This window comes from Salvelinus sp. IW2-2015, unplaced genomic scaffold (genome assembly GCF_002910315.2).
Source record: "Salvelinus sp. IW2-2015 unplaced genomic scaffold, ASM291031v2 Un_scaffold3453, whole genome shotgun sequence".
Classification (NCBI taxonomy): Eukaryota; Metazoa; Chordata; class Actinopteri; order Salmoniformes; family Salmonidae; genus Salvelinus; species Salvelinus sp. IW2-2015.
Genome location: NW_019944733.1, coordinates 36,206 through 54,216, shown reverse-complemented (window position 1 = coordinate 54,216; position 18,011 = coordinate 36,206). Strand labels below are relative to the sequence as shown.

The 18,011-nt window shown below is 42.0% G+C and overlaps 1 protein-coding gene across 1 annotated transcript; it reads left to right on the top strand.

Annotated features, from left to right (window-relative positions):
- Positions 1–369: 369 nt before the first annotated feature.
- Positions 370–17,811, top strand: LOC112075895 (E3 ubiquitin-protein ligase TRIM63). The gene is made up of 8 exons (XM_024142808.2): positions 370–460; positions 558–664; positions 900–1,058; positions 5,338–5,508; positions 7,963–8,157; positions 13,322–13,414; positions 17,308–17,465; positions 17,622–17,811. Exons 1-8 carry the CDS (start codon positions 370–372, stop codon positions 17,809–17,811), a joined length of 1,164 nt encoding a protein of 387 aa, XP_023998576.2.
- The last annotated feature ends 200 nt before the right edge of the window (positions 17,812–18,011 follow it).

Sequence of the window (18,011 nt, the reverse complement as noted above, 5' to 3'; positions counted from 1 at the left end):
CAAGATGCAGTAGATGGTATAGAGTACAGTATATACATATGAGATTAATCATGTAGGGTATGTAAACATATAAAGTGGCATTGTTTATAGTGACTAGTGATACATTTATTACATGCCATTTTTAATAAAGTGGCTAGAGATTTGAGTCAGTATGTTGGCAGCAGCCACTCAATGTTAGTGATGGCTGTTTAACAGTCTGATGGCCTTGAGATAGAAGCTGTCTAATGTCTAACCCCTGGCAAAATATCTAGATAATGATGTGTTGCTAGGAAACCATTGTCTTCATCTTTCAATAGAATTAGAATGACTAAATAATTGGATTCTATAATTCTATGGATTCTATAATGCTAATTTGGCTAAATGCTCACAATGAGTGACAGGCGTGTTCCGGAACCTTCAGGGACCATACTACTCGGAATGCACCTGTCCTCTCCTCAGATCCTCCTGAAGCTTCAGCCTGGTCAGATATCTATTAGCAGTGTTGAGAATGGAAGTGCAACTAGGTAAAGAGCTGAGCTGTCCTGTGTGTTTAGACGTCTTCAGTCCACCTGTTATAGAGTTGTGTTGTAGTCATAACTACTGCAAGAAGTGTATTCACCAGACCCTCATCGCCCAGAACTGCAACAAGCCCCAGGACAAGTTCATCTGCCCCATGTGTAGAAAGGTACGAGAAGCTGCTCTGTCTATTCTTCCAAATGGTACCATAGTTCCACTAATATTGGTCAAAAAGTAATGCCATAATGCCTGGTATTGCCTACTCCAGTGTCCTCTGTAAACACACCCCCTTTCCTTGGTCATACGGTATCTGACAACCTATACATTCGGCCAAATCAAATCACTGTGTTGTAAAATATGATTCAACAACATGCACTTCTAACCACACAATCTGTCTATTGTAGGTGAACATCTTACCGGACAAGGGACTCAACGGGTTGAAGAGGAACATGTCTGTTGAGAACGTCGTGGCGATACTGAAAGAAAGGACAGAGAGTAACGAGGCTCAGCAGCAAGCTCTGAAGGAATTCATGTGCCCTGATCATAATGAAATCATGAATCTGGTATGTTGAGTGTTCACATTCATCCAAAATGTCTTTCATGGCACTTATCGTAAGAGTACGGGTGTTAACACCGGTGTCCTGGCTAAATTCTCAATCTGGCCCTCATACCATCATGGCCATCTAATCATCCCCAGCTTATAATTGGCTCATTCATCCCCCTCCTTTCCCCTGTAACTATTCCCCAGGTCGTAGCTGTAGATGAGAATGTGTTCTCAGTCAACACTAATTCCCTATATAGTGCACTACATGTGACTAGGGCTCATAGGGATCCGTATAGGGAATAGTGTCATTTGGGACTGTACCATATTTTCTATTGTATGAGAACACAATGCTCTGATCAAGACCATATAGGCTTGCCTCTATATACAGTGGGGCAAAAAAAGTATTTAGTCAGCCACCAATTGTGCAAGTTCTCCCACTTAAAAAGATGAGAGAGGCCTGTAATTTTCATCATAGGTACACTTCAACTATGACAGACAAAATGAGAAAAATAAATTTATTTGCAAATTATGGTGGAAAATAAGTATTTGGTCACCTACAAACAAGCAAGATTTCTGGCTCTCACAGACCTGTAACTTCTTTAAGAGGCTCCTCTGTCCTCCACTCGTTACCTGTATTAATGGCACCTGTTTGAACTTATTATCAGTATAAAAGACACCTGTCTACAACCTCAAACAGTCACACTCCAAACTCCACTATGGCCAACAGCAAAGCACCCCCACAACATGATGCTGCCACCCTCGTGCTTCACGGTTGGGATGATGTTCTTCGGCAAGCCTCCCCCTTTTTCCTAGAGAGGTAGTGATAGAGGTAGTGTAATATACACTGCTCAAAGAAATAAAGGGAACACTAAAATAACACATCCTAGATCTGAATGAATGAAACATTCTTATTAAATACTGTTTTCTTTACATAGTTGAATGTGCTGACAACAAAATCACACAAAAATTATCAATGGAAATCAAATTTATCAAGACCCATGAAGGTCTGGTTTTGGAGTCACACTCAAAATTAAAGTGGAAGACCACACTACAGGCTGATCCAACTCTGATGTAATGTCCTTAAAACAAGTCAAAATGAGGCTCAGTAGTGTGTGTGGCCTCCACGTGCCTGTATGACCTCCCTACAACGCCTGGGCATGTGCCTGATGAGGTGGCGGAGGGTCTCCTGAGGGATCTCCTCCCAGACCTGGACTAAAGCATCCGCCAACTCCTGGACAGTCTGTGGTGCAACGTGGCATTGGTGGATGGAGCAAGACATGATGTCCTAGATGTGCTTAATTGGATTCAGGTCTGGGGAACGGGCGGGCCAGTCCATAGCATCAATGCCTTCCTCTTGCAGGAACTGCTGACACATTCCAGCCACATGAGGTCTAGCATTGTCTTGCATTAGGAGGAACCCAGGGCCAACCGCACCAGCGTATGGTGTCACAAGGGGTCTGAGGATCTCATCTTGGTACCTAATGGCAGTCAGGCTACCTCTGGCGAGCACATGGAGGGCTGTGCGGCCCCCCAAAGAAATGCCACCCCACACCATGACTGACCCACCGCCAAACCGGTCATGCTGGAGGATGTTGCAGGCAGCAGAACGTTCTCCACGGCGTCTCCAGACTGTCACGTCTCTGTCACATGTGCTCAGTGTGAACCTGCTTTCATCTGTGAAGAGCACAGGGCGCCAGTGGCGAATTTGCCAATCTTGGTGTTCTCTGGCAAATGCCAAACGTCCTGCACGGTGTTGGGCTGAAGCACAACCCCCACCTGTGGACGTTGGGCCCTCATACCACCCTCATGGAGTCTGTTTCTGACCGTTTGAGCTGCACTACCTGAGCCACTTGTGTGGGTTGTAGACTCCGTCTCATGCTACCACTAGAGTGAAAGCACCGCCAGCATTCAAAAGTGACCAAAACATCAGCCAGGAAGCATAGGAACTGAGAAGTGGTCTGTGGTCACCACCTGCAGAACCACTCCTTTATTGGGGGTGTCTTGCTAATTGCCTATAATTTCCACCTGTTGTCTATTCCATTTGCACAACAGCATGTGAAATTAATTGTCAATCAGTGTTGCTTCCCAAGTGGACAGTTTGATTTCACAGAAGTGTGATTGACTTGGAGTTACATTGTGTTGTTTAAGTGTTCCCTTTATTTTTTTGAGCAGTGTATATAACACTACCTCTATATATATATATATAACACTACCTCTATATAACAATACCTATATACAGTGGGGAGAACAAGTATTTGATACACTGCCGATTTTGCAGGTTTTCCTACTTACAAAGCATGTAGAGGTCTGTAATTTTTATCATAGGTACACTTCAACTGTGAGAGACGGAATCTAAAACAAAAATCCAGAAAATCATATTGTATGATTTTTAAATAATTAATTTGCATTTTATTGCATGACATAAGTATTTGATCACCTACCAACCAGTAAGAATTCCGGCTCTCACAGACCTGTTAGTTTCTTTTAAGAAGCCCTCCTGTTCTCCACTCATTACCTGTATTAACTGCACCTGTTTGAACTCGTTACCTGTATAAAAGACACCTGTCCACACACAATCAAACAGATTCCAACCTCTCCACAATGGCCAAGACCAGAGAGCTGTGTAAGGACATCAGGGATATAATTGTAGACCTGCACAAGCTGGGATGGGCTACAGGACAATAGGCAAGCAGCTTGGTGAGAAGGAAACAACTGTTGGCGCAATTATTAGAAAATGGAAGAAGTTCAAGATGACGGTCAATCACCCTCGGTCTGGGGCTCCATGCAAGATTTCACCTCGTGGGGCATCAATGATCATGAGGAAGGTGAGGGATCAGCCCAGAACTACACGGCAGGACCTGGTCAATGACCTGAAGAGAGCTGGGACCACAGTCTCAAAGAAAAACCATTAGTAACACACTACGCCGTCATGGATTAAAATCCTGCAGCGCACGCAAGGTCCCCCTGCTTAAGCCAGTGCATGTCCAGGCCTGTCTGAAGTTTGCCAATGACCATCTGGATGATCCAGAGGAGGAATGGGAGAAGGTCATGTGGTCTGATGAGACAAAAATAGAGCTTTTTGGTCTAACTCCACTCGCCGTGGTTGGAGGAAGAAGAAGTATGAGTACAACCCCAAGAACACCATCCCAACCGTGAAGCATGGAGGTGGAAACATATTCTTTGGGGATGCTTTTCTGCAAAGGGGACAGGACGACTGCACCGTATTGAGGGGAGGATGGATGGGGCCATGTATCGCGAGATCTTGGCCAACAACCTCCTTCCCTCAGTAAGAGCATTGATGATGGGTCGTGGCTGGGTCTTCCAGCATGACAACGACCCGATACACACAGCCAGGGCAACTAAGGAGTGGCTCCGTAAGAAGTATCTCAAGGTCCTGGAGTGGCCTAGCCAGTCTCCAGACCTGAACCCAATAGAAAATCTTTGGAGGGAGCTGAAAGTCCGTATTGCCCAGCGACAGCCCCGAAACCTGAAGGATCTGGAGAAGGTCTGTATGAAGGAGTGGGCCAAAATCCCTGCTGCAGTGTGTGCAAACCTGGTCAAGAACTACAGGAAACGTATGATCTCTGTAATTGCAAACAAAGGATTCTGTACCAAATATTAAGTTCTGCTTTTCTGATGTATCAAATACTTATGTCATCAATAAAATGCAAATTAATTACTTAAAATCATACAATGTGATTTTCTGGATTTTTGTTTTAGATTCCGTCTCTCATAGTTGAAGTGTACCTAATATATAATTACAGACCTCTACATGCTTTGTAAGTTGGAAAACCTGCAAAATCGGCAGTGTATCAAATACTTGTTCTCCCCACTGTATATAACACTACCTCTATATAACAATACCTATATATAAAACACTACCTCTAGATATATATATTTAACACTACCTCTATATAACAATACCTGCATATAAAACACTACCTCTATATAACAATACCTGTATATAAAAAACACTATCTATTATATTATAAAACACTACCTCTATATAACACTACCTCTATATTACCAATACCTGTATATAAAACACTACCTATTTATATATAAAACACTACCTCTATATAACACTACCTCTATATAAACAATACCTGTATATAAACACTACCTATTATATATAAAACACTACCTCTATATAACACTACCTCTATATAACAATACCTGTATATAAAACACTACCTATTTATATATAAAACACTACTAACTGTAAGTCACTCCGGATGAGAGCAACTGATAAATGACTCAAATGTAAGTGTAATCTCTTGTTGTCTGGTTGTTTCCAGGTGTGTCTGCAGGATAACACGTTGATCTGCGCCGGATGTAAGCTGTTTGGTCACCACAGCACCCATGCAGTGTCCAAGCTGTTGGATGTGTACGAGCAGAGAAAGGAGGGCTTCGCCAAACAGATGAAGAGTCTGCTGGACAAACATGAAGCAAACAAAAAATGCATTGAGGTAGGTCTACCTGGATGGGGTAAATAACAAGACTGTAGTTGGGAGAAACGTATATACATAGATTTTTTTATATGAGAATCCTGATTGTCTTGTCACTTTTACCTGTGACGATTTTGGTATATGCGATTATGGTAATTAACTGGGGGGGCTCAAAAGAAACACTTGGCTTTTCCCTGCCACTTCACTATTATACTTCGTTATTATCAGTAGCATTTCATTACTATTCGTTATTACCTCTAAATATCAGTCTAGTATACAAATGAAGGAATGTCAGATTGGAGAGGAATTCTGAAAAGTAATACAGATTCCGATTTAGACAAACTAAACCATTCACACCAATTCCGATGGGTTTTTCCCTCCACTTTTACGAACAATTTGCATAACGTCAGCAACTCTACTGCAGTTATTCTCTGTGGCAATATGTTGTTCAATGTGGCTAAGGAGGACGCAGTAACGAGAGAAACATCCTATACTACTGGACAAAATAATATGCTACTGAAAATATTAGGATATAGACTATGCTACGTTTCATTCAGTTGCTTCCCATTTCATAAGATGTTTTTTTTTTTATTACATTTCAAATTACAACAACAACAACAAAAACATAGGACATCAATACACATATTTTCTCTGAAGAAACATAAAATAACATTGAAGTAAAATAAAAAAAAACACAATACACATGAATTGAATTAGAAAAAGATAAAGTACCTAAAATAAAATAAAATCAGCGGTTACAAATGTACAAATCAAATGTTATTTGTCACATGAGCCGAATACAACATCTGTAGACAGTGAAATGCTTACTTACAGGCCCTTAACCAACAATGCAGTTTTAAGAAAAAATTATTGGTAAGTAAAAAATAGATAAGTAATGCAAATAATCTAGGTAGCCATTTGATTAATTGTTCAGGAGTTTTACAGCTTGGGGGTAGAAGCTGTTAAGAAGCCTCTTGGACCTAGACTTGGTGCTCCGGTACTGATTACCGTGCGGTAGCAGAGAGAACAGTCTATGACTAGGGTGGCTGGAGTCTGACAATTTTTAGGGCCTTCCTCTGACACCGCCTGGTATTGAGGTCCTTGATGGCAGGAAGCTTGGCCCCAGTGACCCCCGCGACATGGTGCTGCCACCCCCGTGCTTCACGGTTGGGATGGTGTTCTTCGGCTTGCAAGCCTCCCTCTTTTTCCTCCAAACATAACAATGGTCATTATGGCCAAACAGTTCTATTTTTGTTTCATCAGACCAGAGGACATTTCTCCAAAAAGTACAATATTTGTCCCCATGTGCAGTTGCAAACTGTAGTCTGGCTGTTTTATGGCGGTTTTGGAGCAGTGGCTTCTTCCTTGCTGAGCGGCCTTTCAGGTTATGTTGATATAAGACTCGTTTTACTGTGGATATAGATACTTTTGTACCTGATCTTTACAAGGTCCTTTGCTGTTGTTCTGGGATTGATTTGCACTTTTCACACAAAAGTACATTCATCTCTAGGAGACAGAACGCGTCTCCTTCCTGAGCTGTATGACGGCTGCGTGGTTCCATGGTGTTTATACTTGTGTACTATTGTTTGTACAGATGAACGTGGTACTTTCAGGCATTTGGAAATTGCTCCCAAGGATGAACCGGCTTGTGGAGATCTACAATTTTTTTTCTGAGGTCTTGGCTGATTTCTTTTGATTTTCCCATGATGTCAAGCATCTGGGTTTGGGTTTGAAGTGGGTTTGAAGGTAGGCCTTGAAATACATCCACAGGTACACCTCCAATTGACTCAAATGATGTCAATTAGCCTATCAGAAGCTTCTAAAGCCATGACATCATTTTCTGGAATGTTCCAAGCTGTTTAAAGGCACAGTCAACTGAGTGTATGTAAACTTCTGACCCACTGGAATTGTGATACAGTAAATTATTAGTGAAATAATCTGTCTGTAAACAATTGTTGGAAAAATTACTTGTGTCATGCACAAAGTAGATGTCCTAACCGACTTGACAAAACTATAGTTTGTTAACAAGAAATTCGTGAAGTGGTTGAAAAATGAGTTTTAATGACTCCAACCTAAGTGTATGTAAACTTCCGACTTCAACTGTATATAGCCTCATTACTACCTGGTACCCCTTGTATATAGCCTCATTACTACCTGGTACTCCTTGTATATAGCCTCATTACTACCTGGTATCCCTGCACATTGATTCAGTACTGGTAAAGTCTACACCTGTTATATTTGATGCATGTGACACAATTTGATTGGATTTAATAGATTACTTCAAACAGAAATGGATCGTATCAGGGTCGTATTCACTAGAAACCAGGTGGAAGAAAATTAACTCATCCAATAAGAAACTCATTTTCATTGCAAAACATTTTCCGTTCCAAAACGTTTTGCTACGGTGTGCACTAATGAATACGACCCAGTGTAAATCAGAGATTAGCTGACGGTCCTCTTTGTGTTACTCTGTAGGGTCTGCTGGGCCAGAAGCAGGACCTCCTCTCGTCCTCTAAGGACATTGAGGCTTTCCTGAAGAAGCTGGGGGACAGTCTGATCTGGGAGATCCAGATGAAGGTGAGCCACATGGTCATGAAGGTCCACACGGAGTGCTCCATGAGGTGCCGTTGCCTCCAGGATGGCATGGACGAGCTCAGCGCTCCCCAGAAGGTGAGGATAATAACACATTCGTAACAAGGATATTTGAGTTATTTTCGGATCCTACAGGATGTACAGTACCAGCCAGTAGTTTGGACACACCTACTCATTCAAGGGTTTTTCTTTATTTTTACTATTGTCTACATTGTAAAATAATATTGAAGACATCAAAACTATGAAATAACACATATGGAATCATGTAGTAACCAATATATATTTTTGCTTAGTCTGTAATTGGTTTAGTATTGTGGAGTAACTACAATGTTGTTGATCCATCCTCAGTTCTCTTATCACAGCCATTAATCCCTGTAGCTGTTTTAAAGTCACCATTGGCCTCATGGTGAAATCCCTGACCGGTTTCCTTCCTCTCCGGCAACTGAGTTAGGAAGGACGCCTGTATCTTTGTAGTGACTGGGTGAATTGATACACCATCCAAAGTGTATTTAATAACTTCACCATGCTCAAAGGGATATTCAATGTCTGCTTTTTATTTTAACCCATCTACCAATCGGTGCCCTTCTTTGTAAGGCATTGGAAAACCTCCCTGGTCTTTGTGGTTGAATCTATGTTTGAAATTCACTGCTCGACTGAGGGACCTTACAGATAATTGTATGTGTGGAGTATATAGATCAGGTAGTCATTCAAAAATCAAGTTAAACACTATTATTGTACACAGAGTCCATGTAACTTATTATGTGACTTGTTAAGCACATTTTTACTCCTGAACTTATTTAGGCATCGCCATAACAAAGGGGTTGAATAATTATTGCCTTTTCATTTTTTATTAATTTGTAAAAATGTCTGAAAACGTAATTCCACGTTGACATTAGGGGGTATTGTGTGTAAGCCAGTGACACAACATTTTTTATTTAATACATTTTAGTATTCACACCCCTTTTTTCTCCACATTTTGTTGTGTTAGCCTGAATTTAAAATGTATTAAATTAAACATTTTGGTCACTGGCCTATACACAATACCTCATAATGTGCAATTATGTTTTTAGAAATGTTTACACATTAATACTATCTATCTATCTGCACTACATGACAAAAAGTATGTGGATACCTGCTCATCGAATATCTCATTCCAAAATCATGGGCATTAATGTGGAGTTGGTCATAGTTGTTATAGTTTGCTGCTATAACAGCCTCCACTCTTCTGGGAAGGCTTTCCACTAGATGTTGGAACATTGCTGCTATAACAGCCTCCACTCTTCTGGGTAGGCTTTCCACTAGATGTTGGAACATTGCTGCTATAACAGCCTCCACTCTTCTGGGAAGGCTTTCCACTAGATGATGGAACATTGCTGCTATAACAGCCTCCACTCTTCTGGGAAGGCTTTCCACTAGATGTTGAACATTACTGCTATAACAGCCTCCGCTGCAGGGACTTGCTTCCATTCAGCCACAAGAACATTAGTGAGGTTGGGCACTGATGTTGGCCGATTCGTAGCGGCGTTCCAAATTCATCCCAAGCTCAAGAAATCACCAAAGTTCAATTTACAGCTGACATGCGCGTGTTCATTCTATCTTGGGAATGAAAATAATGATAAATAAAGTGATTTTGGTTGCCATATGGCCTCGACACCACTAGCTGTGGCCTTCAAAGGCACGGCTGGTCATTTACTAAGAGTTAGTGAAGTCAAGAAGCTACTATCTAGCAGAAAACTCTAGCTAGCATCATTGACTATGTTCACAATGTAAACAAAAGCAACATGTGTAATTAAAGAGAACAACTATGTAGTACAACCACTAGCAATAATTTAAGAGCACTTAGGAAAAACTGGAACAAAGCTGTACATAATGGAGATATGGTACAGTAGGGGGAATGGTGAAAATGTACCCAATCGGGCATACTTGAGTAAAAGTAAAGAACATTAAACTTCTTATGGCTGCAATCCCGTTAACGGGATGATATGACAACAGCCAGTGAAAGTGCAGGGAGCCAAATTCAAACAACAGAAATCTCATAATTAAAATTCCTCAAACATACAAGTATCTTGTACCATTCCCACCACAGTGTCCGATTTCAAATAGGCTTTACAGCGAAAGCACCACAAACGATTATGTTAAGTCACCGCAAAATCACAGACAAACACAGTCATTTTTCCAGCCAAAGAGAGGAGTCACAAAAAGCAGAAATAGAGATAAAATGAATCACTAACCTTTGATGATCTTCATCAGATGACACTCATAGGACTTCATGTTACACAATACATATATGTTTTGTTCGATAAAGTTCATATTTATATCCAAAAACCTCAGTTTACATTGGCGCCATGTTCAGAAATGCCTCCAATATATCCAGAGAAATTGCAGAGAGCCACGTCAAATAACAGAAATACTCATCATAAACTTTGATGAAAGATACATGTTTTACATAGAATTAAAGATACACTTGTTCTTAATGCAACCGCTATGTCAGATTTCAAAAGCTTTACGGCAAAAGCACAATATTCAATAATCTGAGAACAGCGTTCAGCCACAAAAGGAAGCCATACAGTTACCCGCCAAATTGTGCAGTCAACAAAACTCATAAAAAGCATTATAAATCTTCACTTACCTTTGCTGATCTTCGTCAGAATGCAATCCCAGGACTCCCACTTCCACAAGAAATGTTTGTTTTAGTTCGGTAATGTCCATCATTTATGTCCAAATAGCTATTTTTGTTAGCGTGTTTGGTAAACAAATCCAAAGTCAGGAAGCGCGTTCACTAAAAGCAGACGAAATGTCAAAAAGTTCCGTAACAGTCAGTAGAAACATGTCAAACGATGTATTGAATCAATCTTTAGAATGTTTTTAACATAAATCCTCAATAATATTCCACCGGAGAATTACATTGACTTCAGATGTGCGATGGAACAGAGCTCCCTCTCATGTGAACGCGCATGGTCAGAGCATGGTCACCTCATGGCAGACCTGACTAATTCCTGTCTCCTTTGGCCCCACTTTACAGTAGAGGCATCAGACAAGGTTCTACAGACTGTTGACGTCTAGTGGAAGCCGTAGGAAGTGCAAACTCATCCATATCCCACTGTGTATTCAATAGGGTCTTGGTTGAAAATCGACCAACCTTATTTTTTATTTTTTATTTACAGTTAGCCAGGGGCACACTCCAACACTCAGACATCATTTACAAAGAAGCATGTGTGTTTAGTGAGCCAGATCAGAGGCAGTAGGGATGACCAGGGATGTCCTCTTGATAAGTGTGTGAATTGGACCATTTTCCTGTCCTGCTAAGCATTCAAAATGTAATGAGTACTTTTAGGTGTCAGGGAAATGTATGGAGTAAAAAGTACATCATTTTCTTTAGGAATGTAGTGAAGTAAAGTACAGATACCTAGTACTTTATACCACTGAGTAGAGGACAATAGAGTAAAGATGCTCTCCCCCTCTGCTCCTCTCTCAACAACGTGCTCTGTGTAGCAGGTAGAAGTCACATTGACACAGTCTTCTTCGGTGGAGTTTAACGGCGGTTGGCATCTAATTATGTTAGAGTTACCTCTGTGAAGCATTTATTTGGGCTGCAATTTCTGAGGCTGGTAACTAATGAACGTATCCTCTGCAGCAGAGGTAACTCTGGGTCTTCCTTTCCTGTGGCGGTCCTCATGAGAGCCAGTTTCATCATAGCGCTTGATGGTTTTTGCGACTGCACTTGAAGAAACCTTCAAAGTTCTTCTCCGGATTGACTGACCTTCATGTCTTAAAGTAATGATGGACTGTCGTTTCTCTTTGCTTATTTGAGCTGTTCTTGCCATAATATGGACTTGGTCTTTTACCAAATAGGGCTATCTTCTGTATACCACCCCTACCTTGTCACAACACAACTGATTGGCTCAAACGCAATAAGAAGTAAAGAAATTCCACAAATGTACTTTTAACATGGCACACCTGTTAATTGAAATGCCTTCCAGGTGACTACCTGGTTGAGAGAATGCCAAGAGTGCAAAGCTGTCATCAAGGCAAAGGGTGGCTACTTTGAAGAATCTAGAATATAACATATTTTAATTTGTTTAACACTTTTTTGGTTACTACATGATTCCATATGTGTTATTTCATAGTTTTGATATATTCACTATTATTATACAATTTAGAAGAAAACATTTTTTTAAAGAAGAAAAAAAGAACAACCCTGGAATGAGTAGGTGTGTCCAAACTTTTGACTGGTACTATATATCACTCATTGGCCGATCCCTCTGCTCTGATCTACTATTCACAGGGATCCTCTCAGAATCCCTCACCCTTGATCCATCTATCAGCCATACTTTCTTCACTGCCTCAGCATGCGACATCTTCTGCGCTACTCTGACCCTTATAGTGGAGCTGAAGCACAGATAGGGAGGCTATAGAAATAGATAGAACAACGAGCCAGATATTTCACCTGATGTAGAAATGTGAATATCCTGTTGGCATTTCCACTCACTACCAAATTTGGCGATGAAAGGAAGCCTAGTGGCCGGCAGTGGGAGAAGACGGAGCGAGATGGGTTTTTGGCCGACATTCTGCTAATTTTCTCATCAATGAAGATTTGATCTCCATAATCTGTAGCAAACTGAGTGGACTGTGTTTTGTAGACTTTACTCTTTGCTGAAGTTTCTAAAAATTGAGATGTTTAGAAGGAGTGCAATGGTGAATTTAGTTATTGCACACACGCATTTCACAGAGTAGTGGTCCCGTGTGGCTCAGTTGGTAGAGCATGGCGCTTGCAACGCCAGGGTTGTGGGTTCATTCCCCACGGGGGGACCAGGATGAATATGTATGAACTTTCCAATTTGTAAGTCGCTCTGGATAAGAGCGTCAGCTAAATGACTTAAATGTAAATGTAAAATGAGTAGGCGTTCCCTAACAGAAATATGCAAATAAATGATAGAACGCACCAATACGATCTCGCTAGCTCGTGCTTGGCTCTGTCCACCTCCTTGTTTGTTCTGTCCACTATGATTAATTTTATTCCCTTTTTGCAGCTGGTATTGTATCAAATTATATATTAAAATATAAATATTACATATATTACATCCACTGTTAGCTTATCTTTCTTGGAAATTCAATTCACTTCATGTGTGTTGATGAATTGTTACATGCAAGACACATAACAACAGAACACTAAAATATGTTGGCTAAAGTATAAAGACATATCCTGTTACAATATCTAATCAAATGCATTAATTCATTCAAGGTCCACACTGAGATGAAGAAACATGTAGATGCCAGTAAGAGCCCTGTTGACTTCCTGAAGGGGGAGAGGCGTCTGCACAGAGAGGCTGAGAAGGTAATGAATGGTCTTTTCATCATCATCATCAGCCTCAGTCGACCAGTCTGTTGTTCTTTAATCAATATATGTTTTTCTGTTTGACCAGAAGACCCCTTTGTAAATAACCCACTGGGCACAGATGTCAGTTCAATGTCCAGTTGAGGATTTAAGGCGTCTGTTTCTCAAACTAGACACTAATGTACTTGACCTCTTGCTCAGTTGTGCACCGGGGCTTCCCACTCCTCTTTCTATTCTGGTTAGAGCCAGTTTGCGCTATTCTGTGAAGGGAGTAGTACACAGCGTTGTTCGAGATCTTCAGTTTCTTGGTAATTTCACGCATGGAATAGCCTTAATTTCTCAGAACAAGAATAGACTGACGAGTTTCAGAAGAAAGTTATTTGTTTCTGGCCATTTTTGAGCCTGTAATCGAATCCACAAATGCTGTTGCTCCAGATACTCAACTAGTCTAAAGAAAGACAGTTTTATTGCTTCGTTTTTATTTATTTTGTATTTATTTATTTCACCTTTATCTAACCAGGTAGGCTAGTTGAGAACAAGTTCTCATTTACAACTGCGACCTGGCCAAGATAAAGCAAAGCAGTGCGACACAAACAACAACACAGAGTTACACATGGAATAAACAAACGTACAGTCAATAACACAATAGAAAAGTCTATATACAGCATGTGCAACTGGAGTAAGAAGGTGAGGCAATAAATAGGCCATAGTGGCAAAGTAATTACAATTTAGCAAATTAACACTGGAGTGATAAATGTGCAGATGATGACGTGTAAGTAGAAATACTGGTGTGCAAAAGAGCAAAAAAGTTAATAAAAACAATATGGTGATGAGGTAGGTAGTTGGATGGGCTATTTACAGATGGGCTGTGTACAGCTGCAGCAATTTGTAAGCTCTTCAGATAGCGGATGCCTAAAGTTAGTTTGGGAGATATAAGTCTCCAACTTCAGCAATTTTTGCAATTCGTTCCAATCATTGGCAGCAGAGAACTGGAAGCAGAGAACTGTATCGGCGGTAGCCTAGTGGTTAGAGCGTTGGACTTGTAACTGAAAGGTTGCTAGAATCCCCGAGCTGACAAGGTAAAAATCTGTCCTTCTGCCCCTGAACAAGTTCCTGTTCCTAGGCCGTCATTGAAAATAAGAATTTGTGGCCTCCCGGGTGGCGCAGTGGTCTAGAGCTGCGCCACCAGAGTCTCTGGGTTCGCGCCCAGGCTCTGTCGCAGCCGGCTGCGACCGGGAGGTCCGTGGGGCGACGCACAATTGGCATAGCGTCGTCCGGGTTAGGGAGGGTTTGGCCGGTAGGAATATCCTTGTCTCATCGCGCTCCAGCGACTCCTGTGGCGGGCCGGGCGCAGTGCGCGCTAACCAAGGGGGGCGGGTGCACGGTGTTTCCTCCGACACATTGGTGCGGCTGGCTTCCGGGTTGGAGGCGCGCTGTGTTAAGAAGCAGTGCGGCTTGGTTGGGTTGTGCTTCGGAGGACGCATGGCTTTCGACCTTCGTCTCTCCCGAGCCCGTATGGGAGTTGTAGCGATGAGACAAGATAGTAATTACTAGCGATTGGATACCACGAAAATTGGGGAGAAAAGGGTTAAAAAAGAAAAAAGAAATAAAAAAATAAGAATTTGTTCTTAACTGACTTACATTTACATTTTTACATTTAAGTCATTTAGCAGACGCTCTTATCCAGAGCGACTTACAAATTGGAAAGTTCATACATATTCATCCTGGTCCCCCCCTGGTCCCCCCGTGGGGAATGAACCCACAACCCTGGCGTTGCAAGCACCATGCTCTACCAACTGAGCCACACGGGACCACGTGCCACACGGGACCACGTGACTTCCCTAGTTAAATAAAGTTGACTTAAAAAATATATATATAAAAAAATCTGACCTATCACCATTGTGTTGTTGGCAAACTTAATGATGGTGTTGGAGTCGTGCACGGCCACGCACACCCCTGAGGGGCTCCCGTGTTGAGTGTGGTGGATGTGTTGTTGCCTACCCTCACCACCCGGGGGAGGCCCATCAGGAAGTCCAGGATACAGTTGCAGAGGGAGGTGTTTAATCCCTGGGTCCATAGCTTAGTGATGAGCTTGGAAGGCACTATGGTGTTGAACGCTGAGCTGTAGTCAATGAATAGCATTCTCACATAGGTGTTCCTTTTGTCCAGGTGGGAAAGGGCAGTGTGGAGTGCAATAGAGATTGCATCATCTGTGGATCTGTGGAGCATTCTCACGTTGCATGATCTGTTGGGTCCAGGGTGTCTGGGGTGATGATGCCTTTCATGGCTACAGATGTGAACGCTACAATAGTCATTTAGACAGGTTACCTTGGCGGTCTTGGGCACAGGGACTATGGTGGTCTACTTAAAACATGTAGATACATACTGGGTCAGGGAGAGGTTTGAAATGTCAGTGAAGACACTTGCCAGTTGGTCAGCGCATGCTCTGTGTATGTGTCCTGGTAATCTGTCTGGTACTGCGGCCTTGTGAATGTTTAAACATGTTTAAAGGTCTTACTCAAGTCGGATACTGAGTGCGCGATAGCGGTCGTCCAGAACAGCTGGTGCTCTCATGCACGGTTCAGTGTTGCTAGCCTCGAAGCAAACATAGAAGGTATTTAGCTTGTCTGGTCGGCTCACGTCACTGGTCAGCTTGTGGCTGGGTTTCCCTTTGTAATCCGTGATAGTTTGCAAGCCTAGCCACATTTGACGAGCATCAGAGCCGGTGTAGTAGGATTTGATCTTGATCCTGTATTGACGCTTTGCCTGTTTGATGGTTCGTCGGAGGGCATAGTGGGATTTCTTATAAGCGTTCGGATTAGTGTCCCGCTCCTTAAAAGTGGCGGATCTAGCCTTTAGCTCAGTGTGGATGTTGCTTGTAATCCATATCTTCTGGTTGGGATATGTACGTACGGTCACTGTGGGGATGACATTGTTGATGCACTTACACAGCTTGTTGAGTGTTTGTGGTGGTAAATAGACAGCTTCGAAAAACATAAACTTTACAGCTTATCATGAGGTATTCTATCTCGGGTGAGCAGAACCTCCAGCCTTCTTTAATATTAGCGCACCAGCGGTTGTTAACAAAGAGACACACACAAGCTTCCCCGACACCCCCGTTCTGTCCTGCCGATGTAGCCGGCTAGCCGGCTAGATTTATATATATTTATATTTATGTAGCCGGCTAGATTTATATTTACTATGTTCAGCCACGACTGGGAGAAACATATTACAGATCTTCAAATCATGTTGATGGGATAGTCTCGAACGGAGCTCATCTAGTTTATTCTCCAGTGATTGCACGTTCGCCAGTAGAACGGAGGGTAGAGGCAGTTTATCCACTCTCCGATGTAGTCAGGTATCACCGGCCTCTATAGCGCCATCTCCGAGTGTATATAATATTCAATGTCTTTTGCCTCATTGAAGTAGAAGTCCTCATCATCCAAATTCAGGTTAGTGATCAAGCTTTTCAGTCTAGGAAATTATGGCGGAAATATTATCTACAAACAAACAAACAAAAAGTTACGATAAACGCCCCAAAAATACACAAAATAGCACAATTATTGGTCAGGAGCACGTAAAACGGGCCATTCCCCTAATACCCTAATGTTGATTACTTTTTGCAAATCCAATCAGTTTTCCACATAGATTCAAAGCCATCAAATGTAATTTGGGGTTTGAAATGACGTGGACACAATGTTGATTCAACCAGTTTTTGCCCAGTGCCCATATGCCTTTTGGCAGACACTTCTATCCAAAGCATTTACACTCATGTGTGTATACATTTTATACATTTTACGTATGTGGGGCCCTGGAACTCGCAACTCAGGCATTGCAAGCGCCATGCTCGACCAACTGAACAGGACCACAATGTGTTTTTGTACCTGGAGCAGGTCCTGGAGCCAGTGGACTGGTCAGCAAAGTATAGAGAGTCCATCTCCCTGGGTCAGTACGTAGAGGACCTGATGTCCGGCATTGACATCCGCAGGATGGGCACCGTGAGAGGGAAGAGCCTGGTCAAGAACATCTCTCAGGACCTCAAGGCCTGGAGGTACAGAATAAGAAGAAAATATGTGTTTGAATTTATAATTGTCGTTTGTTTTATTCGTATATTTAAATGTGTGAATTGTTTCAAATAATTCCACCTCCCTGGCAGTGATACTCTCTGTAAAGCTTTTAAATACACATTTCTTTCTCTCTCTATCAGGTCTGGGCGGACCAGCTTTGACCCGATGGCCTACAGGAGTTTGGACGTGATGCTGACCAAGACAGCCTCCCTGGTGGAGCAGGGCGAGGATGACTCAGATGACTCAGACTCTGACACCTGCCTCAGCTGGGAGATGCACAGCACTTCTGAAGAGGAAGGGGCCACCGGAGACACCAAACAGAAATCTTGACAGTATACGCCACTATGTCCAGTTGTCAGACAAGAGATATTAAATACACAGATCTCTATTTTCTCAAATGGTCTCTGTCCCTTTTCTTCCTGGAATTCATCAAATGGCAATTCAGTACCTTTTTAAATTAAATCTGTGTCATAGCACCCCCTGGTGGCCATAGAGTAAACCTCACGTGTCAGTTTAGTTATCACTGTCAA